Raw genomic sequence first — 25,470 nt, forward strand, 5'->3', positions numbered from 1 at the left:
CCTGTAACTATCCTTTTAATGAATTTTCTAAGGCTAAAGTCAAGTTTATTTTGAAGAACTCATGGCAACATGTGCCAGCTTCCAAATCTAAATCAATAAATACACCCCATTATTTAGATCTATTGTAGTATGGGTTTCGAGAGGTCACAGTATAACCTCTTCCTTCTCGCTGAAGACAGCATTAGCTTCAGCAGAATTCCAGTGTTGCTAAATATTGCATTTAAAGACCATACCATTTACCATGACCAGTAATACTTTCTTGACAGATGTCAAGATTTTTAAATCTTCTGATGGATCAAAAAAAAAAAGCCACTACTGAAAACTGATGTTCATTAACAACAGCTTTCTCTTCCATAGCCTCTCACCATCTTTTATCCGTTACATGTTAACCTGATAATCCTAAGTATCTGTCAAAGTTTAGCCCAGAGGAAACAGTTTGGCAGTTAAAAGAATTAAGGTTCTTGGAATTATCTAGAAATAGAATTTTCATTAAAGGAAAAAAATAATCCATATTTTAGAAGTTAATTTTCATCTTTTGTAAATGGTGTAACTTACAGTTAAATCATTGGAAATTATAACTAACTCTACAAGTTGAAACACCAAAAAGCTGAGTTCTGCCAAGTTACTGGCCTATTAATCCAGTATAATCCACATCCTTAAAATAATGTCTTCAGAAGGATTGTGGCTATATCCATCTGTTCAAGCGCTGAATATTTTATTATGTCTTACAGAAACACCAACGCATTACAGAAATGTCATCTAGTGAGGTTTAATTCTTTTTATATCTGACTAGCTAAAGACATCTCTGTTCCAGAGCAACAGAGTTAGCAGGTAAACTAACATCTTACTTCCATTCAACAGGTCACTGCAAGTCAGTATTTCAGGTAGGATAAAAGAAACATTGGCAAGTGCCAGAAGCAAAAGTAGCAAAACCTACAATGCACCCTTCTCACATCACACTTCAACAGTGATATGGCTGCAAGCCATGCGCGACACCCTGCTTGTTTCATGGGCCGTGGTTGTAGGGAGGTTTCCTTAAACCATGCTGATAACAGAGCACTAGGAGTTAAGGAGATGACTGGTAACATTATTACTACATGAAAAGGAGATACCACACAATCCATCAGGTAAATTACTGGTTCCTTACACACATTTGCCCATCAAAGACTTTGTAACAGTCTTGTCTACAAAACATACTGGAGGATTAATTCCTTCTCCATGAACCTGTACCTTTTCTTGTTACACCAGAAGCAGCCAGTGGGGAACACATTAGGTTAACGGTTGGACTTCATGATCTTAAGGGTCTCTTCCAACCAAAATGATTCTATGATTCCCTGATTCTATGTTTGAAAACAACTTAAATATAATAAATCAAAGCCAACACAACCAATCAGAAGAGAATTTTATATCTTCAATTCATTTAAGCAAATAGCCAAAGCTATTTAAGACCAGTGGTGTTCCACTGAGATAGTCTCTAACAGAGTCATACCACTTCAAAGGTGCATGTCTGGACCTAAGAAAACACTTCTGAAGTTCAGAGATATCTTGAAATTTGAGCCTGATTCTTACTAATGAAACCTCATTCTTTGAGGACCTATCGCAGACGTGGGCGTTGAATTCCACTGACAAGGACAGAGAAATCTAACGTACTTGTATATTAGGCAGTCCCTTTTTATATTCCTCAGTTTTCATTTTAGGATTAATGGTAGACAGAACCAAGTAGGATCTGATACTCACTTACACACCAATAGCAAAAAAACGGTCTTAGAATGGGCACCACCATAATTGCAGCGTAATCACACAAACTCAAGGATAAGAGGTCAATTCCCAAAGATTTACATCCATGTTATCAACTCTCTGCCCTCAGAAACTACAAAAACTTGAGAGGAACAGTGATGAAAAACTTTTTTTTTTACATAACTGCTACTAAAAACATACACAAATCAGTAGAAAATAACTACTTTAAACCAAGCTGTAGAATTTTATGTTAAGGATATAATTTTCTGCTAAGTTTTATAGATGTGCCCAGAAATAAAACACCAGGCCTCTATTGAGTTTTATAGGGCTTTTCTGTAAGAATTACAAACAGTGGTATTCAAACAATACTTGTGGATCAGTCTGCCAGCAGCCCTCAAGCTAAAACTGCATTGCATAAACCAGGCATTGAATAATTTGGGATAATGAACAAATTCATAAAAAGTCAGTGGCTGTTTGTCAGTAATCTGTGAACAGACGAAGTGATAAATTCATTGAATTAAAAACTCCTGTCTGTGAATAGTCCACCCAACTTTACTGCTTTGCCTTTAAGGGACTGCCTGAAGGGCTTATAACTCCACAGCATTCTTGCCAGGTAATTTGTGCAGCATTTTTTAGCAACAGTTAAATTAAAAAGCCCTTATGGGAAAACTCAATGAATTTAATAGAGATGAAATCAATATGGTTCTGCAGAAATTACTCTAAAACCTTCAGTTAGATCCTCTCCCCCAGTCTCAGCCCCTTTACAGTGCATAGTACGGTCAAAGCAGCGTCAGAGAATCCTAAAGTGGTGATTACAACTGCAGGGAAAATCTCCAGGGAAAGCACTTCTGAGACCCTGCCAGAGCTTGTTTTGCACCTGGAAGAAGAGGACAGCATGAAACTGAGGAGTGAGGCAGTTCTTAGAACAACCCAAGGATGTTGATGTAGCTTAGCTAGGAACCAAATTATGCCAAGAACCTCTCCACTAGCTTAGTCAAAGGAAAGCTTAAATGCTTTTCAACTTAGCATTTGAGACAGTGTCCTTTCTCTGGAACAGTCAAGTAGCCCATAGAATATGGGAATATCTCAACTAGGGGACCACAGCCAGTGTAATATTCCCACAGAAAAGCTGGCCCTCCTGGCTACATTTGGTAAAATACTGCCTTTTGCCACTCCCTTATGCTTACACCTCCTTCACTTAATAAGAAGCTAAATACAGAGAAGTCAACGATATGGAAAGCAGGACAAAGCTCACTCCTTCCCAGGTGAATAAACATGTCCTGAAAATACCAAGTGAGGCCCATGCAATGAAAGTAACCACAGGGCGTGCAGCCAACATTGATGCAGCCTCATGAATACATGGAGATCCTAAAAAAACTCCCTTTAGGAACAAAAGCCTCACAATACAGGTGTCTGAGGTGGCGAGATTAACATTAGTAGTAGCTTTTACCCTACTTTGCACTGGTATTAGCTCACATTACATGACAGTACATACCCACCGCCATCCCCAGTATTCATTTTCCACAGGGCTGAAAAAAGTCAGACAGCAAGTCCGACAGATGGGAAGACTCTGCTGCACCTAAGAACTCCTAATTTTAACTATAACTATGCTTTCCTCTCTTCCTGGGACACCATGTGGGAAGATGCATTAAAGTCTGCAAGATACACTGGTTAGCGTGGAAAGTATAGCAACACCTTACACTTAGGGGTGGCAGGCAAGATCAGAAGTCTCCATCTGCAGTTATTTAAGTTCAAGGGAGAGTATTTAATTTTTGTCCCTTCTTTTACACTTTCTCCTGATTAGCTTTTAAAGATCAGTTTTAGTATGCAGCTCACCTAAGTGGAAGACCAAGGGAATGAAGTGTAGCTGAAATCAACACGCTCTTAAGGGCTGGTTAGATTTTGTAGTTTTGTTTAGTACTGAACACATTAACGTGCAGTTACCACAATAATAAATGTAGATATCACTAATTATAATACTAGATTTTAAATGCAACTTGAGTGTCTCCAGTGGCTTTTAAAGTGGTGTAATACCACAGCCAATTCAAATTTAATTAAAACTATCAGTTTAATTTAGTTTACATTTACAGCTAAAAAACCTAAAACAATCCAAATTTTACAGCCATTCTATTACTCTATTCCAAATACTCATATCAAGGACAGGGAAAATCTGAATGTTTGTTTTGATATAACTTTATCTTTTTGCCCATCCATGCTTCGATGTCATTCTTTACTTAGCTTAGAGTGGAAAAATGCACATACTTCCCTTGCCTTTACTTAAGGGATGTACGTGCATTTTTCCACTCAGTGCTTAAAGAATTGGACAAATAAATCCCACTGGTAATTACAGCATGTGATCTTATCTGAGGTTCAATCTGTTGCACTAAAAATCTCCCTTGCAACATCTAAAAGGGTAGACAGATATAATGGAAGATTTCTGGAGTCTGTTCTGCTGTCCTACATCACTGAAGCCAACAGCAACAGGACAGGGCTCAGAAAATTGCCTTAAGCCTCTGAGTATAAAGCTTTGACTTTTAAAGACGACGATGAAAACTGACTTGTTCTTCTGCCCTTTTGAAATTCCCAGCCTGCATCCCTATTTGTGAGAAGGATTATTTTTATTTTATGGAGTAGTAGCATTTAGAGGCACATAGCAGAAGGCCTGTGCTCTGGAGAACTGACAGAGGAGAGTGGGAGGGGAAGCAGAGGCACAAGGAAGTAAAGCAGTTTGCTCAAGATCACACAACACATCGTTAACAGGCCAAGACTTTCTGGTTCTCCACGAGGTTAAAGAACTAAAGATCCCCAACATGAGGTGAACTCTTAACACAGAAAAATGATACTTTCTTTTTAACATTTATATAGCAAAATGTCCCCCACCTGCCTGTAAAAACACAACATACTGAATACTGCCAGACACAAGATACTGGTCTAGAACCCTCACAGCTCTGATTCACTATGGAAGTGCTGGTACTCCATCTAGCCTTCAAAATGAAGGCAGATTTCAGGATCAGGTACTTACCAAAGAACTTCTGCATGCATTAGCAAATAGGGTCTATCTTTCGTTTATCTTCACTACATCACATCCAGTCCTCTTCAGGCATTATAAATATTAATACCGATCTGCTATTTTCCTGGAAGGGAAACTTGCACCAGCTCTCAAAAAACAGATGTGTTGCCATTAAAGTTTAGTGCTGCCATTGATTTGAAATGGAATAGAACCGAGACACTGCAAAGAAAGGAGACCAGGATTTCAGCCTCGCAGGTACTCTGTTAGCTGACTACCTCAAATGGCTATCCTCCCTTTCTCAGTATGGCATCAAATCCCAAAGAAAGCATAAAATTTGTTTCAAGGTAGAAGTATGCTGGGTAGTCCCAAAGAAATGCTGTTCTCTAAAATTTGAGCAGGCAAAAGCCCTACAAGTGGCAGCAGTCATACTTAGTAATCTGCCAAGTCAATTATTACAGTGGAGGATCTGTACTAGATAGGGTCCAGTCTGCAGCCTTGGTTGGCTTTTTATTAAAGACCATTCAGCCCCAGCTGGGATTTAAGGCTGCACAGAAGAGTCCAGGCTTGCTTCAAAGCTCTTATCTTTACCAAACAGCAGTCAAATAACTAAACATTTATGAATAGTTTAGAATTTTAGTTCTTAAGTATGCTTTCCAGAAAACCTAGTGTGTGGTTAAAGTTATTAAGATATTTATGCCTTAATGCAGCGTTCATTCGTTGTGGCACAACTGGCTGATTAAATCCAAACCAAAAGGTACTTTTGAACAAAGATGAACGTTGATCAAGTACGTCATTCATGAAGTAGCAAGTATCCTAAAAGGTTCCCTTTCTAACGCCACATTAAAGCAAAGCACTTTACCCAACTGCAAGAACCACTGCATGACTTAGTTCTTTCCCAGAATTGTAAAATTTCTCATAAAAAATGTCCAGAACGTTCTTCAAAGTACTGATTTTTCTCAGTCCAGGTATCTGCTCCACCTTCATCATGTTATCAGTCAAGGAGTCAAGTGCACTGAAGGCATGAGAGGTGTGGTAGTAGTTGTGTCACAGAAAATTTACCAGGACTATGTTTAATCCAGGATGAGAGGGGTAAGGTACAGAAACTCATTTTAGAAATTACAAAAGAAGAAAAAAACTTCCATCATGAGGGCAGAGTGCACGTATATGTGCACATGAAGGGATCATAACAAGGAACTGACTGACTGCTGGCACACACCCAGCAGTCAGGGGCCAAAGTACCACCTCACCTGCTTGCTTACCTTCTTTAGGCATGGAATTTAGGCTCACCTCCTCATGGCCCCACACTATGTCAATTTTGCTTGACCAATAAGTGCTATTTAAACATCATCCCTAATGCATCAATGCCACCACTCAGCAGTTAAGGGACTTGCCACTCTTCTCAGTCATATTCTGTCATGGACAATGATTGCTGCATCACCATGAGCAGAGGGAGAAAAAAAAAACAACTCACACTCAATGTACAGCATCAAACATTTTGAATAACCTGAGCTACACAGATTTCAGCCAGCACTGTGGGCAGCCAGCTAAGCACATCCCAGGATCAGTACCTGAGATGGTACCCTAGCATTCTCGTGGCAGCTCCTGAAGGCAATTACCATCTCTCCCTCACTCAAAATTACAGCTAGTCAAGTCAGCACACCTGAACCATCAAGAGACTGGCAACTGAAAAGAAAATAAAGTCCTCTGGATTAAGACATAGGAATAGATTGGAATAAACATTAGAATAGCAGCTTGCCAGCATGAAAAGTTAAAGGCTGACTTTCTAAAGAAAATTATATCCATCTGACACAACTTAAGAACAAAACTATACTTGATTTCTTTTAATTTTTATTTTTTAAAAACTAGCCTAGTGTTGACTAACAGCTACATTCTACTTGCCTGAATTGCATCCTACCTGCACAGTGAGCATGATGAAACCAAAACTTCACTTATGACCAGTGCACTTAGTCTGGCATCAGAAATAAAATTTTATTGGAATTTGGATATGAAAGATCAGTCCTCTCAGGTATCCTTTTAACATTTGTTTGGCAACTATCACTAACATTTTTTTAAAAGGATTTTAAGTCTAGACCCAAAGCTGTTTATTATATTGACATGACAGTCTCCAAACAGTTTACTCAGTATAAACCCTTGGGCTGCACAAGCTGAAAAGGCTCACATTCACTTGTCAGAGAGGAGGAAGAAGACACTATGACAAATGCTGTCAAACAACAAACTCATACCACAGCAGAGATCATTTCTTTGATCAAGAGAATCGCAGCCTGAAAACCTGTAAATACCAGCACTCTGCACCATCACTTACAAATTGTGACAACAGTTTAACACTGAATTGCTACTGAACTTATTTTCTTATAATAGCTCCTGTACATAAGGAAGCTGGCAACACTTTTGAATTTTCAATCCTGTGCAATTTCAGTGGATGAGATGAGAAAACTTTTCTAAAAAAATACTTGTATATTTAACGGGTCAAAGCAAAACAGCAACACAAGGAGAGATTCGGAAAGAGCCACACAAAACATTGGGTGCAATATAGGTTTAAAACAACTGCTTAGAAGATGGGAAACCTGCCTCAAATATAGAGAAGAGTTGAACCTGAATATTGCATAAAACCCAGGAAAGATATTAGGATGTGATGATAAAAGGAAGGACATCACCTTCTGGTGCTTCAGTTTCCCATTTCCCTTCTTCCCCTGAGCTCAAGGGGATATTGGGATATACTATATCCACCTGTGATCTGTTCAGGCACTCTGATGATTGGCACCTTCTGAAAGGCCAGTTTCCAACAGAGATGAGATCTTCCCAAAAGAAACAAAATAATTCCCCCTACTCAGTAAGCTGTTGTGAAAACTTACATTCAAGAAACGGGGTATTATATTTTGAGAAAACATTTAATAAAATACACAAAGGAAGGGGAAAGGAGCTGGATTAAACTGAAAAGTGCCTTCAACATTTGGCACTTGGCAGTAGCTTCTGCCCTCACATCACGGATCACTGCTATTGATGATGTACTGAAGTGTCCACTTGAAAGGGAACACAGAATCCCACGAACCATGATTGATGGTGTAATACAAGTTGTGTTTTAGAGAGCACATACCCATGTTTATACATCGGTTACTTGGAAACCATGTGCCAATGACTACTTTTTAATTTACATGTACAACCTCACAGAAACATTTCCATCACGTGAAAGATAGCGTACAGTATTTCACTGTGGCTTCTGCTTCCACTCTAATGATGTCAAAGTCGTATATTTACATTTACTTGAGAGCCTGCCAGTTCCAGGAGCACTACAGAAATTCGTCACAGGATGCTGCTTTGATGCCAGTTCAGTGTACCTTTAGAACTACCATTCTGTTGGCATTTTGCTCAGTTTTCTATCTGTAGAAAGACTGAACTGAGTAACACGTTTTGCTGGTTAGCTGACACAGAGCTAAAGAAGGTGACTAAAGCATTTAAAGGTTCACTAAGTTACAGTGACACACGCAGGAAGAATGCAACTGGTGAGGCTGCGATGCTGGGTTATAAAAACAACTCAATCTAGCACAAATCCTTACTCCTTCCAGAAAGTTTTACAATGGCCACATACCACCTCTAAAAGCTTTGTGGTTTACTACTGAATTTATTTCTGTTTTTGGACACAGATATGCAATCTTGAGATGCCTACAAAAAAGGGTTAAAAACAATACAAGATTAACAACAATACCAAAAGAACTAGTCTCTAGTTACACTAATTCTGATTACTGTAACTACAAAAAAACCCACAGTTTTCACACTGGACAGAAAGTTTACAGCAACTTGAGTTCTGTCAGACAAGTAATGGATGTAAATCTCCGATCATGTGTCTCTACCAAGAGCTTCCCTTCTCTTGGCTTTCAGGTAATCCAGTCTAGGAGTTACTGGTCACAGCATTCTTCTGCCACACACGTGGGCAGTGTTTAGGGAAAGAGTCAGCGTCATGTATAAACATAGATGTTTTCCAAACAGATTAGTGATGTAAAATAAATTCTACAATTGTATTTGCTTTTCTTTAAAAACAGGAATTCTGATTTTTCCAGAATAACTGCAAATGCAAACTAAAATTTAATCTGCCTCATACTTCTGTTATAACTACTGTCCCTCGTCATTGTTCTATGAGCAACAGTCCCACTAACCCTCACAATTAACTTTGCAAACTTTCTTCATATTTAAAAAAGCCTTTAGGAGAAACTCCTAATAGCAAAATTGCTCCAAGCAGTCTTATCCTAGCAAATGAGCTGGCATCATTAGTGATGGAGAAATCTCATGATATCTAATTATGTGTGTACACTTGCTGTGGTGTTTTCAGATTTCTTTGGTTTACAAACACTGACTCTCTTTATGATATTTTGGAACTCTTGCTTCTGGATGAAACTGAGATGAAGAAATAATAAATGAGAATATTGCATCATCAAATTACAGGTTGCATTTTTGGACAGTAGTTTAATTGGGACTTTCATCAGAGATCACCCAGAACACTCAAGTAATGGGAAACATAGCTCTTGTCCAAAAAACATCAATAATAAGTTCTACCCCAATTCTCTACTAGTTTCCTATCCATTGGCAGTTGTAGTCCAGACTTTTGATGATCATGTATAAAGACACAAATTGCCAGGAGCCCAGCTGTATCCATTCTTTCTCCCAAAATGGCAACTACAGCCAGCCAGAACAGTCCAATACTGTATCTCACATTTGAACACCTCAGAGGAGGAAAAAGGCTGCTCTTGTTTAAGAGCCCCAACCCCACCTTTTATTAGCACCTACAGCCTGCTGTGCTCAAGGTTAGCCACTACACTGCAGATATACAAGGTATTAAAATAGGCATTTTAACTTTTACTGGTGGTTGGCAAGGAACCATCCAGTTTCTGGTTATCTTTGTTGAACTTTTGAAAGTGCATATGCACACTTAGTACCCAGAACAGGTCAGAGAAGCTTGTGGTTTTGCCTTTGGTTCTTGCAAACTGAAATGCTTCAGCAATATGAAAAATACATAGGGAAATTTTACAGATGCTATGGTCATTCACTTATCTTCTGGAGTGAAGGACAGCTGTACTTTAAAGAGGGCAAATAACACTAAATAGACGTCTAAGACAGGAAGTGAAAATACTGAACTTTAGCTGCTGTCACTAGTCTCCTCAGAATCATTATTGCAACATCTAATAGAAACTATAGCTGACCTTTGCACAGACTGCCGATACCCAAAATGGAATCTGGCCAGTAAGTAAATGCCCTGTTCTATGAAGAATATTACAGATGTTTCAATAGCGTCAAGTGAAGAGGACACCAGTATTTCATCTCATAAAACAGAAGTACAAAAAGCAGCTTAAATTATTTATTTCGAAAATGCTGACCAAATTTTGTCCAGCCTCACAAAGAATCTAAAATGCAAGGTGTCAACTTACACCAGAAAGGATGCAATTATCCAACTGAAATGAAGTTTTAAAACGCCATTCCATGGCTTGGGCTACTCCCTTATTACTGTCTGGAAACACCTGTTACGGACAGATGTCTTACAAAGATGGTCAAGTTCGTTCTTATTCTTACAAAGGACAGTCTATACCCTTGAGCTAAACATAAGGCTCAGTTATAACACAGACTGGATAGATGGTCCCCTTCCCAGGTCATGCTCCGCTGTTTTCACACTTCTGGAGCCCAGTGTGTCCACACAAGTTAATCACAAACACAGCCCTCACTGTCAGCAACAGTACTAACCCTAATATGATTCAGCCATCAGTAGAGTCATTCTCTATAAACTCTTACTTCTTCAGAGGGTATTTCCTATCAAGGCAGGACTGTGGAACATAGGCAAATATGGTATTGCATCCTCCTCTGTGATGTCACAACTCTTTTTACTGGGTATTCACAGCAGACCACACAAAGCATCATATTAGGACACCAAAAGCTCAGGAATACTACTGATAAGCTGACATGACTGTTCTGACTAAACTTTACCCACTGAAATAACTGGGGTAGCAGGGGAGTGGATGCCTTAGAAGTGATAAGGCAAACATACTAGAGCAGATTCACATGCCAGTCTGAAAGCCTCCGAGTGGATGGTTTTAAAGCCCAGGTAGCAGTGTGCTTACAATTCAGATTTTTCTTAACTACTTCAGTACAAGAAAAGTTAACAAACATAAAATAATTTTGATGAAGTTCTGCATAAGCTTTCTGCAATTACCAAATAAAATGCCTCTACAGCTCCTGCCTTACAACTGAACTAAGGTTATCAATTTGCTCTTTATATAAGAAAGCAATTTTCATGTACTTACATCTTCTCTCAGAAGGAAGAGAAAATGATTTGTGAAGTTTCCATTAGCACACAAAAGCATCAACATCTGCTGGGAGTTTTAAGAGGCTTATTGCTGTCACTTAATCAGCACCACAGGCTACAGTTAGCCACCTCTGCCCTTGTCAGCACTCAAAGTACAGTTTCAAGAGATGAGGGGATAATTTGACCACACAACAGTTCCTGCAAGACTTCTGTATCTATAAAAAAAAGTTCTACTCTTACTTAGCTGAGGATAGATAATCCACCTATGCTGACTCCTCCTTGCATAAACCTGTAAATAGTATCGTAGCTGAAGTCATTAATCCTTTCGTACGATACGTGACTTAAGCGAAGTGGCATTTTAACAAGCAAGACAAAAACCTAGCGGTGCGTTCCCTTCCCTGTGCTGTAGCACCATCTAGAGGACTTGAGCCAGAAATTCCTCACACAAAGGGCAAAACACCTGGGAAACTGCTCTCAAAAGTTGTGAAAACAACTTCACACAAAAAATATTTTGAGCATTCTAACATTTATCTATAGAGTAACTTTAAAATTGTTTCACTCATGCCTACACGACATACAGTTTTTCTTACATATTTTCTCAGTTTATGATATTTGGATTCATGGAGGTAACAGAAGATAAGAACAAATAAAACTTTATCAACAGTCAGATTGGGAAAGATCTTTATCTCATCCACTCTAGGTCACATGCTTGCTACAAGACCTTTTTCAGGTGGAGATCATAACATCACAAAGATGACTAACTTAACTCTGTTTTCCTTAATTTTCACCTGTTTTAAAGGAGATCTCTTAATAAAACCAAAACCAAATTTCAATCAGTGAAATGAAAGAGACTTGTAATGGAATAATGAACATTATGTATTTTATTATATTTCACACATAGAAGAAGCTGCTGACAATGACCAACTGATGGACAGGTACAGCCCTGGAGCCCTACTGATTATTTTTTCCATCCACAGACACCCCAGACCCCACTTTGACTACTTTCAGCTTGGCACAATCTCCCCCATAACTTAACTCTGCTACTGCCACAAAACACCACTTTTACTCTTGAAGCCTTCTGGGAAGAGCAAAGTTCAATCCTTTTGTTATGTCTACAAAACTGAGCCAGCTCCTCAGAGACTGAAAGACCAAGAGTTAATTGAGAATATTCATGATGTGATTGCTCCACAGAGTTTGTAGGCAATAAATCCAAACTATAGCTCCTGTTCATTGGTTGATATGTGACTGACCAGCAGCATGATTTACAGCAACACATCTGCATTAAAAATTCAAACTTTTGTGCACCTGAACACAATTTGTATTTCTTTGTCTCTCACTACTGTGTCAAAATAATCACATAATACCAAATAATCAGTCATTTATTTTAGATATTTATAAGGGCTGTGTGCTAAGAATGGACTCTTAAGCTTTCAGCTACTGTGCCACATTATCTGCTTCTACCAAATTTCCTTGGAGAGTATTTGGCCAGAAATAAAAGCATAGAAGAAAAAAAATGAAAGAATCAACTGTATGGTCATCAACAGCATCGCTATTGGTCTCATGCATGAGTTCATTCCACTTTATACACCAACAAAACTAAAAACTTCTGGAGATATCCTACAGCATGGTCAAGGGAGCTATCATAATAGCTGGCAGACCTTTACAGTTATTGTAATCAAGATTACTGGTTATAAAAAGCTAAGTTCTTCCTAATTTGAATTGATTTATGCTATTTTATAACAGCTGGCAGCAAATCAAGTTTGTTTACAGCATTCCAGTGTAGTTCAAGTACCTCAGTGTGCTTCACTCCCACTCCCTCCCTACCTCTTCCTGGGTCTCCAGGTTCAAGCAGCAAGGAAGGAATGAAAATGTCATGTACTTACCAGCAAAATCCTCTTCCTAGTTTCCACTTGGAGAATTACATCTTCTGTCATAGCTTGGGAAAAAAAAAAAAAAAAGAAAAATTCTAAGTATTTTCCATTTTTCACCTGATTTTTTTCCCCCTCAATCTTAACTATAAATGCAGAAATTAGTTCTAACACCAGACTACAAGTGCAAGCACCTGATGTTTAAGCTTCTCACTTGCTACCTTTACAAGCAAATATTTAAACTTATTCACACAGATAAACATTTGCAAGATTCCAGTCCTAGATTATGAGGGATTTCTGGTTCTCAAGCAGCATCACCCTAATACTACATTCACTGTATATCAAAAGAACAATTATGTTGCTTGGAATCTAAATTCTCAGTTAAATTTCAAGTAACCAAGAAAATATTTTCATTTGTTGTTATGTGTCTAAGTCTGAGACAAAGCCTAGCTGAGTGTCTGTAAAAGTCTGCATCTTTCAGTCTTTCATGCTGAGCATAAATAATGCTTCCAAGAATAATCCTGCATCATGCTAGCTGTCGTTTTGGCTCCAGTTCAGTATTTTTGAAAAGCTGAGCTGATATTTTTTATTTGTTTTAAAAAGACACATAGGCATCTTGCTTCCATGAAGGAAAATAACATTCTTGAAAGAAGCCTTGAAAATTTAAAAATAGCAACAGGGCAGCAGAGTAAGTGTAAAAACTCCTCCTTTTCATTTTTCTAAATCCCTGGAACTGGTAGTCCAGTTCCTGGAGGTAGGATCACCACTATCCCTTACAGTATGTTATCCTACAGTGTGCTGCCTTTAATTGGACTGTAGCAGCAAGGACCACTCCTGTGACCAACACCAACAGTAGGACAACATTTATATTGTATAACCTATAAGTTTTTATTTAAGAGCATGTACTGACTGTATTAAAACAAAATTGCCCAGCAGATGTTCCAGTCAGATTCAATAATCACGCACCAGTACTTCCAATTGTTCAAAAAAATGAAAAAATATCTCTAAAGATACCTCATTTCCAAAAACTCAGAGCACCATACTTCTTACTGCCACAAAACTGCACAGGTGTATCAATGCAAATTTCACTGCTGGCTAAACTGCTCACAGGTGAAATGCAATTCACACAGCTGATGCAGTGACTCATATGGACCAGCATCAGCTGTAGGCATAGTGTTCTGGATTGCCTTCCACAGCATGTCATAGGATGTTGGGTTAACCCATAAAATAGTAGCTTCTGAAATAAATGTCCTGATATTCCTGATAATTTCTCCCTTCCCTTGTAAAACAGATTTTCAGTTCAAGTTACATGCTTATCTGAATACACAGCAACTTCAACACTTCTGATTTACATTGGCCCCGGCCAGTCTGAAACTTAGTAAATACCTAGAATAAAGTTGTTGCAACAGATAGGGCAAGCCCACACACTGAAGTTATTTTCTCTCCAATGTGGGGCCATAAACGGCATTAAATAATGTGCTGATACACTGTTACAGGTTTCAAATACAACTGAGTCCTTAAAGAGCTGCAGATTAATAAATAGCTTGTTAATGTGTTCTTAAGACCTCTCTGTTTAAAACAAAGGGGGGGGGGGGGGGAGAATGCTGCTGGCTTCCCCAAACACCAAACTTTGTAAACTTGCCAACTCTTTAGAGCAGAGCAGCTAAAAGTCACTCTAGTGAGAAGACGCAAGGAAACAATCACAAACAAAACGGAACACTCACTGAGACTAGCTCCCTCCCCTTAAAAAAAAACACGTAAGAGCCTTTTGAATGTATCAGTACTATTTACTGTGTGCACCGAGGAAGATGGCTTTTCAAAGGTCTTACACATAAAGTTTGTTCCCCTGCTATCTTGGTAAAGGAGAATAGAAACGTGTGGGTAACTTATTTACACTCAGCATTGTAAAAGTGGCCTACACCAATTTGAAAAATGTAGTAAATTGTAGCAGCACACATCTTCTTATGAAGATGATTTATCTATCTATACACAGAGATCATAGCACAGCTAGACTGGAAAGCTTCTACAGGTGAAAAACAAACACTGCACACCCACACAATACCTAACACTTCTGGAAAAACAGAAACCAAACAAAGCAACACTTATACATATATATATAGAAGAAAAATATTTACTTCTAACAACAGTAGCTAAACTGATGTCTTTGGTCAATATCACCCTCAGCTTTAAAATAAAATAACAAAAAACCCCTCTAATACAACAATTAATGCAACCTGAGTTCATTTCACCTCACCGACCAGCCAGAGTCCATAAACAGAGCTCACACAAGACTGTCTAAAGCAGAAGTCATACTTATAGCCGCAGGCTCCTGGAAAGCACTAATAAGCCCTCACTGCCCTGACCAGCCCCACCTGGGGCTTCCCCTCAGTGCTCTGAGCCCTGGCTGCCCCCCAGGCCGTGCTGCAGGCGCCCTTGCTCTCAGGGTGTCTCCCCTGGTCGCAGCTCAGGTGTGAGCGCGGGGACAAGCACAGACCCCGCACCGCAGCTGCCGGCCCCGCGCGCAGCCCTCAGCCTCGCGGGGGCGGCACCGGCACCGCCTCCTCAGGGCCGCGCGCGGCTCGCGCTGCCGCTCCGCGCCGTCAGTTCCGCCGCTCCGAGGCAACGGCAGGGAGGCCATGGTAATGGCGCCGCTCCCGCCCGGCGACGGGAGGACTAGAGGGCGGGCGGGGGGGGAAGCGGCCGGCGGGCAGCGGGCGCAGCCCCGGAGCTGCTTTCGTGCACGGCGAGCCCGCGGCCTCCTCCCCGGGGCCCGCGCTCGCCGTCGGGCGGAGCTGTGGTGGCTGCGGCCTAGCTGTGGTGTCCTCTCTCCTCGCAGGCCGAAGTGGAGGAAACCCTGAAGAGGATTCAAGGCCACAAAGGGGTTATCGGAACTATTGTTATAACCGCGGAAGGTAAAACGTCCTCTGCTTTCTCCAAGTAACAAACTTGGTAGCGGCAATGAGTGTAGTAAGTCATGAGCACAAAATTGCAGATCATGAGGCGTTAACGCAATCCCATTGCAGTGTTTTATGGAGGTGGTGCAATTTTCAATACATGTTTCATCTTAAGACATGAACATTTGCTTTGTGGCTGTTTCTTGAAGCTCTCCATATGACATAGTTTTTCATTCAAGATAACGGAAAGCAGAAAAGTCAAGAGCCTTGACATAAATCTTCTCTGAAGAAATAACTAGAAGTATCATAATCTGAAAAGTTCATGTCCTTCATCTGAAAAGTTATAATAGAACAAAAACACCACAAGAATAGTATCTACTGAACAAAGCTGGTCTCAGGTTAACCTGTTTTAATTGTTCCTTTAAAAAAAAAAAAAAAAAAAAAAAATTTACCTTGCCCACAATTTAGTTGACCTCCTTCACTTTTACAATCCCCTAAAAAATCAATTGCACTAGCAGCAGTTTAGCAACAGGAGGCAAAAACACTAAGAAGGAAGCCTAAATGTTATTTAGTCTTTAGGAAATGTGGACAATCTGATTTGTGTGCCTGGACATGTTAAGTAAGATACTGAAAAGCTGCTTTGTGCCTGCACATGCTCATGTCTAGATATGGCTGTTCACTAAGCTGAAATGCAGTCTGGTTTCAGAACAAGTACTCTTTCAGCCATTTCTGTAGTCTGTTTCAGTAAACAGTGTGACTTGATCCAATGAGCACTTAGACTGAGCTGCAAACAAGAAATGAACAAAATCAAGCACTTAGGTAACACAAATGATCCTTTTTGAGCTTGCAGAGTGATACATTTCTCAAGGCAAAACCACCAATGTAATCTAATGGAAAAATAACCCAGTTTTCTTATGTTCTGTCACTTGGAATGGTTGACTTCTTGGCACAATATTGGTCAAGTATGCTGTCCCCATCAGGAGTACTACTGCAGTCATCTTTACCTGTGGTCACTCTACAGTATTGAGGGAAAGCTCAGCCATAGCTGTGCAGAGTTAGGACAACAGCGTGCTTTTAGAAAGGCTGTTTTGGATTCCTTCTGTCTCAATTTGATTTGCAAAGGAGGAAGAACATTCCACTCCCATTTTTTGCACATTAGACTATTCACATCAAGGTATAAAGTCCCTCCATGTCCTCACTTCATCTTCACAAACCTGTAGAACATGTGGCCAGTCTGAAGCCGACGGACAAGACTAGTGCAGGAATTTTGGTTTTAGTTTCTCATTTAGAAATGTTTTAAGACCAGATGCCAGATGTGAATGCAAAAGAGCCTGTACTCCATGAGGATGTATTCAAGGTACCAAGAAGTTAGATGCCACAAACTCAACCTCAAAGTAGGTTTGCAAGTTTTTGTAATATCTCCCAATATCCATAATTAGCACTGGTCAATCTAATTACTTCAAATCTTTCTGTAGAAAATTAAATTTAATTTCTCTCTATCCTGAAACATTTCAAACAAATGTTCAAGTTAAATTAATCACAGTAAAAATACTCAAACCAGTGGTGCAGTAGTGGGGTTTCTTAGGCTGTTGGTGTTTCCTAAAAAGATGAAACCCTCTGTTCCTCACTAACATGAACACTTGTCTTTTACTAAGATTTCTGTAATAGTGTAGGTACACTTAGGTGTAATAGTATGCAGGTGAAATAGCAAATTAAAGAATCCTGGTACAAACATTGCCTGTCATTGATTTTAATGCTCAAAGTTGATTTGTTCATTGAAACCTGTGCTAAGTGTACATTGTTTATTTGCAAAATTTCATAAATGGTTGCTGTCCTTCACAGCTGAGAAGGATCACAGTACAGCATTTGTAATGAAGGATTTATTTGCCTTTGTCTAATTTGGGTGGCAGAGGCAAAGAGAATTTGTCCTAAAGTAAGCATAGCTCAGCTTTAATCTGAGGATGTCACTAGTGTCAACTCATTTTCCTGTTGTTATTAGACCTTGGAGGATCATTTAACATTCACCATTTTCATTAAAAGTGCTGTATTTGTTGAAGCAATCATTTAGATACAAGGTCATGTAAACTTGACACTAATTCATTGGTGCTTTTAAGTGACTTACTATTCAATGCTGTGATTATACAGATATTCTCATGCTAATGCAGTGCTTGGGAACACCTGTTTGTTTCCATTAGAACATCCCTTCCAATCTCTGTGTAATAAACATCAGACACAAAGGATGTACTGGGTCATTCTGTACACTTCCCCACACCACACATGCTACCAGTGCAGAGTTATTTCTCAAGTGATGACACAGGCTTCAAGTGATTCAAATAACACTTTCCTAGGAAAATTATGGAATAGTCTCATATCTGAGGTGGTTCTAGTATTTCTTTTGCTCCTTTGCCTCTAATTCTTTACCTGGCATTCGTTATTTTTGCATGTTAATTCTTCTTTCATAATCAAACTCTTCAACTTAAGTCATATTACTGTATTTTTGTATTCCTGTCCTGTCCATCTGGAAGATGCAATACAAGTGTACGCAAAGAGGTTGCCTTGCCAGCTTGTAATCTGTTGTAATCTTGTAAACCTGTGAAATCCTTGTTTTTTCTTTTATGATCTGCTGTATATGAAGAACATGCAACTTAACTGAATGATTATTAAAAATTATTTGTTTGCAGGAATTCCAATAAGAACAACTTTTGATTACTCTACAACAGTCCAATATGCAGGTCTTATTCTAGAGCTCACCATGAAAGCCAGGAGCACAGTGAAAGATCTTGATCCTGATAATAATCTAACCTTTCTTAGGATCAGATCAAAGAAACACGAAATCATGGTTGCTGCAGGTAATATTTCTATGAAAGTAACAATCGAATTGTATGTCCTTTTAAGTTGCTTTTCATTCTTCACAAAGAAGGTTACTGTAGAAAATGCATTTTGAAAACAAGGATGTGAAAACAGAACTATATATTCACCATGTAACCAGATGTGTTAGTATTTTAATGTACAGAGTTTATAGTATTCAAGCTTGGAGACAACCAAACAAGTCCAGATCTGATGAATGGTCTGGTTCCCATGGGTTTTCACAAAGGAAAACTAGGCAAGTCAAGCAGTGTGTGCATATATATATAGTATTAAAGGCAGCAAATCCATTTTAGCTCCAAACAGATGCAAAAAAAAAAAAAATATCTTTTTTTTCCTAAAAATTCTCTTTTACTTGGTATGTTATCATAACTGCCTAGCCAGAGGTGGGATTTGTGTCACAGGTATGCAGTATTATCACCAACATAGTAACTGTCATAGAATTATTCTCCTGAAAACAACCAGGGCAATATAGCAACCTGTAAATACAAATATATGTATCATTAGTTGTGTCTCTAAAAGAGCTAACAAGGCCAGATGAGCTGTGGTGAAGCTGTGGTCAGTTACTAGTACAGGATGAATCAGGCAAAGTGGAAGTGCTTGGTTGGGGCTGAGATCCTAATGTGTGCACCAGCTAACTGAGAGACTAGTGGTATGCCGGATTTTGACAGAGATACCCAATGAAGGCACGCAGAACAGAAAGGAAGCTTCAGGGATCTCCTCAGCATAGCCACTGGGGAGGACGTTGGCTCTGAGCTTGTAGTGGTGGAACGCCTTCACTGGGGTAGTCCTCTGGTGGCGATTTCCTAGCAAATGTAGAGCAGAGGTACTGCACGAGGTATGCGTTACCTTGCCTCGCTGGAATCATTTATAATGCTGCTATGAAACCAGTATGCGTGACAGAAGTCTGGCACTGTCACTAAGTGTAACATTAGTCATCAGCTGATACTAAGATTAAAATTTTAGTTTAGGTTCTATTTTGGAGTATAAACTTAATGCATTTTTTAAATCAGATTTTTTGCTCATTGGTTTGAACCGATGCACTTGATTCTTATTTTGTGTTTGCCCTTCACTTATGTTTTAGAGGTGGCTTTTTGACTAGGAACTATTAAAGCATGTTGACCTGAAAATAAGTGGTATAAAACGTGAAGCTTTTTTGCTAACGGGGAGATCAGCTGTTCAAAGGCTTGATTGTATTTGATATTAAGTTGCTTTTGGATGAAAGTGGCAATGCAGGAGTGCAGCTTCTTAACTCTCCAAATCAGATAGGACCCTCCTAAATTCACTGGATACTTTTGAGAAATGTTTCATTTAAAAATAGATAACATTAAATAGCTGTCCAACTGAATTGTTTCCAGAACTTCCCTGGGCCTTTAGAATTATTAGGCAAAATCTGGCATGCTTAGAATTTATTCATAGCAGAAGTGTAGTCAAATCTTTTCTGCTTTTTTCACATCTAAATGGGGTTCTCAATTTTGAATGAACTAGTTAGTGAACTGAAAGAAGTTCCCTGCACCTGCATAAGAGGCTGCAGGTGTCAAAAGTTTTTTATTATAACAAGTGCTAGCTTCCAGGTGCTTATCTTGGGACTTTCTTCATCTTGTTTAAACATCTTTACAGCTTCTTGAAAGCAAATCTACTGCTTACGAAAATAGTTTTAATATGCTATAGTTAAGCTTTATGACACACTTTTTTTATCTGTAATCGTAGATTTTTGTACAAAGTGCTTACATTTTCTAAATTTTTTATATAAATGCTATTGCTTTTGCTTATGTGTTATAAACAAATAAAAAGTTGGAGAGGAATAGATGAATAAAGAGTTTATAAGGAAATAAGATATAATATTTTAACTAAATATTTTTGTATATTTTGCAGATAAGGAGTATCTCCTGATCGCTGTTCAGGAGCCATGTGCATAGTCCTCCTACGGCGATATGTTTAGAGACAGTTATGTAGTTCTGCGTGTTAGAGTAGTATTACTTGTTGATACTTAATATCAAACATAGCACTAAGTAATTTCACGTAAAGTGTAACCGTTATGACTGAAATGTTGTCAATGTAAAGTTCTCAGTTGTGGCTGTATCAGTTTGTGTTTGAGCAAATCATAATGTGTGGGGTTCCCACAGGACAGTGGTGGGAACGAGCTACTGAACAAGCTATGTCCAGGCATGTCCAGGGGGTGGTAATGGAGTGGTAATGAACTAGCCAATCATAATACAGAACAAGGGCCTTGGCTATGAGAAAAATAACATATGGGGAAGTTGAAAAATAAGAAAGAATGCTGCACCTGCAACATATAACTTTTTAGCATAAGCCAATCAGAACTAATATAGAGGCGTGTGAACAAAGCATACTAACCAATCACAATAGAACTGACACGTACACGGAGCGTGCACAAAAATAGAATAGTATAAATGTACCCTCAGATATGCAAATAAAAGAGATCTGCTTAACGATCATATTGGTCTGCGTGCATTTACTCCGTGCCCTCTCAAGTTTGCGGAAACAATAATGCATATATCAAAATATTGTATGTTTATCTTGATACTCAGAAGAGCAATAATAAAGCAAAATGCTTAAAACTCTCTTTAATGGATGTTCAAGCTATTCTTGCAATTAAATCAGTCTCTTTACACTTCTAACATTATGTTGGAGGAGAAATCGTACCTCATGGGAAGTTGCAGATCACATGTATACATACATCTATAAATGTGTCCTTATGAACCAGAGTAACCACAGTTACACGAACCAAAGAAAACAAGTGTTGTTCATGTCAGCAGTGATGGACTGGATATTGCCCTGGCTTTAACTCCTGTTTATTAAGCTTTCTAAGGGAATAAAAATTAAAGAAAAACTATCTTGTATTATTTTCTAAATTCTACGGATGGAAACGATAGATTTATTTAGCATTTTCAATACTGGGAATGTCAAGCAGAAAAAGTTGAGCTTGCACTCTAATGTAGAACTACTCTTAGTTTGTTGGCAGTGGTGAACAGTGGTGTAGCCAAACCAAAAGATTTGACAAGTATTTAAGCCTTTAGATCCAATACGTGAGCTTTACTCCCTAGTTTTAAGCTTTAAGCCTAGTTTAAAGCTCAGAATGTTTCCCAAATCAGATCCATGTTTATACAGTAGCACCAGAGATCAAATACGTATTGTTGAGTGCCTTTAAAACAGATGCACTGATAAAAGGCCGCTGTAAGGTTAAGCTACCTACGAATCCATCCTGTTCGGAAGACATGCTATGTCAGTGCCTGGGGATGAGTCTGATGGCTGATGTGCCCTCCTGGCTGCAGCAGGGCAGAACAGAACTGGGTGATGCACCCCCGTTCCACCTGCACTGTATGCCTTGGGTGAGGGTGAGCATGGCTACAAGCTTTCCTCCCTCGTGATACCAAAGTCATGCTAAGCTTTGCACTTGAGAATACGTGGAGACAGTGTGAAAGTGCAGGGAGTGTGAGCTGACCCTGTGCTTGAAAAAATACCCATAGTTATACTACAAATCATCTCAGGGTATGTATAAATTTTATAAATTAATTATTTAAACTTTAAAACTTCAGATTGCCTTCAGTTAGTCACAAGAAGGGTTTTTTTCCTAGATATAGGAAGGAAGAACAACAAATGTGTGGGGCGGCTATGAGGATGAAAGGAAAAAGCACCTGCTCAGGGACCTTTGTAATACATCGTATGAATTGTGGTTGAAGTTATGAAGCTGATAAATCACCGCATGTCTCAGTGGATGTGGAGTCAGCAATTTGCTATTAGGACTACGTTACATATCACTCAAAACTTACACAAAGGAGAGTATCAAAATCTGATGCTATTTTTTTCAAATCTGAGTGTTTGCTCTGACTTTGCCGAGTAGCTTGGAAAGGCAGCATTTCACTGAAAAATCTGGGAGGGTTGGTCCTGCTCCTGGGAGCAGAAGGTACCCAAGTGTTGAGATCTCAAAGGCTGGCAGGCAGACTCCATGCCCAGGCAGTGGGCGGCAGGACCACGGAAGAGTCAGTGCCACTGCGTATTGAGAGGAGGCGAAGCCAAAGGCAGAGAGGCCCGGTGTGATGGAAGTGAAGCGTCTCGATCCAGCTGGGCAGGGCTATTCACCATGTTAAGGACATGTAAATCCACGGGACACTATTGGTGGCACTTACTGCAGTCAGTGCTGTGCCAGAGGGATTTCCTTACTGCTGGAGGGTTTTTCAGTTGTGCACTGGAAAACCACTGTTGTTTCTAATGAAACAATATATTGACATGTGGCAATGCTTTTAAAAAATCTGGTTTTGTTTGTTATCTTCTCTGCTTCTGTTGTGATAATTTTAAAAACCCAACCTAGTTATTGCTATGCATTAGTGAACATTTATTCTACAAATATCCTGGCACGTCAAACGCATACCAATCCAAAGCCCAGATTTTTCATTTCAGCACATACCCAAAACTATTGCTGAATTCCAACTCCTGTTAATGTGTATTTGGGGCTAATAGTTTTGTTTCCCTAGTTTTCTCTAACAGCATTAAATTCTGTGGAGGTTTCACTGTTTAAGTCCAGAAAACTGCCGGAATTACAATCCCTGTTACACTTTTCTATTGTCAAAAATAATATTGGTGTTGCGATTTCCGGCATCATTGAAAAATGTCCTTCAGCCCAAAGAACGCAGTAGCGCATTGCAAAGAGACAAGCTTCGTGTCTGGCAACGTTCCTTCGTTTTTGTCTTCCTAATGCATGTGTTAGTTCCCTTTACAGACTTTAATCCAATATTTATTAAGCAGCTGATGATTGCTGTAGCTTGATAAAGCACTCAAAAAGACACTTAAGCCAAATCATTAAAATTAAACACATGCTAAATCATTTCGCTGAAAAGTGTTTTTATGTGGAAAAATGGCCTTAAGCAGATGCGTGTAGTTCTCCAGGGGTCAAATACTGCTCACAAATTAGTTTCTTCCCCTGTTCCTACGAGAGGCATAGATGCAGATAAGAGGGCAAAGTTTGGTCCACTTATGACGATGTGTGTAGTAACAAATGCTACGCAAACACAGAGCTGTGCTTCTGCCAGCTGCTCTTACCAGGACAGCCTCTAATCGGGTTTCCTTGAAAGCACTGTAGTATTATACAATTTTGGCAACATCTTCACTAGGGAGCATAAATTGAAATACTCCATTTCATTCCCTGGTAATTTGTTCCTATTTTCTGTTAGCAAAAGCAAGCTGAACACGTGTAAACTTTTCATTTAGGTCTTTCAGCAGGAAATAGAAGTAACAATAGTTCAGTCTCTACCAGTCCTAGTGGCAAACCCTCTTCAGCACATTGATCCGAACAAAGGTGGGCCACTGAAAAGGAACAGAGGCGTCCAGACAAAATACAGGGAAATAAATTTTTACATTATTTGAGCACTACAGAAGTGTTACACCAAGTCATTTCAGCTGTCATTTATGTGAACCAGCAGAGTTTTTACTAATTAACAATTAACGGGGTGGGGGAGAGGTTGAGGAAAAAAGTAGCATGAAAGAGATTAATTTCACAGATGACCATTTTATCAAGGGAATGTTGAGAATGTCAAGAATGGCTGTTGTTCGTTGAAAGGCAGCGCTGGAGTTGAATTGCAACATGCTAGTTAGGCAATCAGCCAAGGAGTAATTTATGTCAGTATCATGCGTTTGGGGTCCTCAAAATAAACTAAAAGAGAAAGTCCTCAGAGAGCCTCCCACTTTCAAAATAAAGTACCTTGGATTTTCCTTAACATATGATTTTTCAAATTGCATGGTGCCTCACGGGACAACAGCTTTGGCCAGCTGATTCAATCAAGGCAGATGTTCATTCTGTATTTTGCTCATCTGCCAATTAAATGCTTTTATATATTTCATTTAATGCACATTCAGTGCATTGGTAGTCTGGCTTTCTGTGAAGTTACTTAGTTTTTTAGACATACAGTTGTCATTTAGTCCACATTATATAATGCATATAGAAGTATGAAATGGTGTATTTTTCAGTTATACTTTCAGCTTAACTCATGATGTGTGTAGATCTGTGGTCTTATGTTTGTACGTTAATTGATTGAATGTAACTATGGGATACAATGCGAGGGATTCACAAACTGTGCAAGTGATAAAGCATTTGTAAGATAATGAACTGCTATTTGTCACTTGTGCAGACTTGCAGGAATTTATGTATTTGTATTTTTTCAGGTCTGGTAAGGGCATTCTTGTGACAGGATTCTTAGAAGGGAGTGTAATGGTGAGCAAGGGAGTATTAAATATTAAGTCAAAGCGGTCTGAAGTGGACAGTATTCGTTAAGGATGTTCACAGTTCATCTAAGAAGCCCTGAGATGTTAAATATGAAATTCTCCTAGTGCCAGTGAATGAATTATCAGACTGTGTAGTTTCTCATGTATTAATTGTACTTGCCAACATAATTTCAGGGAGAAGTTCCTCAGATCTACTGAGGACACCAGGCTTCATGTACAGCAGTATTATATATATATGACGGGCATATATATGTTTGTATTTGTATATAAATCACGTATATATAATTACTGTTAACTTCCTGAGGGGTGGTTGTTGGACCACACTGGATTCTCTGAAGAAACTATCTGATTGTAAGTGTTAATAATAATGAATTTGAAAAGGGCAGATTAGTAAAATATCACAATAATCTGAAAATGCAATTAGGAATTAATATTATTTTGAAGAGTTGTTCAGTTAGTTTTGGAACTAAACAGTGACAGCAGCACTTTCAATAACAGAGGGTTTTTCTAGCAAGAGGAATCAATCCCACCAGCTCCACTGTCTCAGCT

At 39.1% G+C, this 25,470-nt stretch overlaps 1 protein-coding gene across 1 annotated transcript; it reads left to right on the plus strand.

Annotated features, from left to right (window-relative positions):
* Positions 1-15,494: 15,494 nt before the first annotated feature.
* LOC137669298 (dynein light chain roadblock-type 2-like) lies at positions 15,495-21,138 on the plus strand. The gene is made up of 4 exons (XM_068411324.1): positions 15,495-15,561; positions 15,759-15,834; positions 18,498-18,665; positions 20,557-21,138. Exons 1-4 carry the CDS (start codon positions 15,559-15,561, stop codon positions 20,598-20,600), a joined length of 291 nt encoding a protein of 96 aa, XP_068267425.1. The 5' UTR covers positions 15,495-15,558; the 3' UTR covers positions 20,601-21,138.
* The last annotated feature ends 4,332 nt before the right edge of the window (positions 21,139-25,470 follow it).

Source organism: Nyctibius grandis, chromosome 12 (genome assembly GCF_013368605.1).
Source record: "Nyctibius grandis isolate bNycGra1 chromosome 12, bNycGra1.pri, whole genome shotgun sequence".
Taxonomy (NCBI): Eukaryota; Metazoa; Chordata; class Aves; order Nyctibiiformes; family Nyctibiidae; genus Nyctibius; species Nyctibius grandis.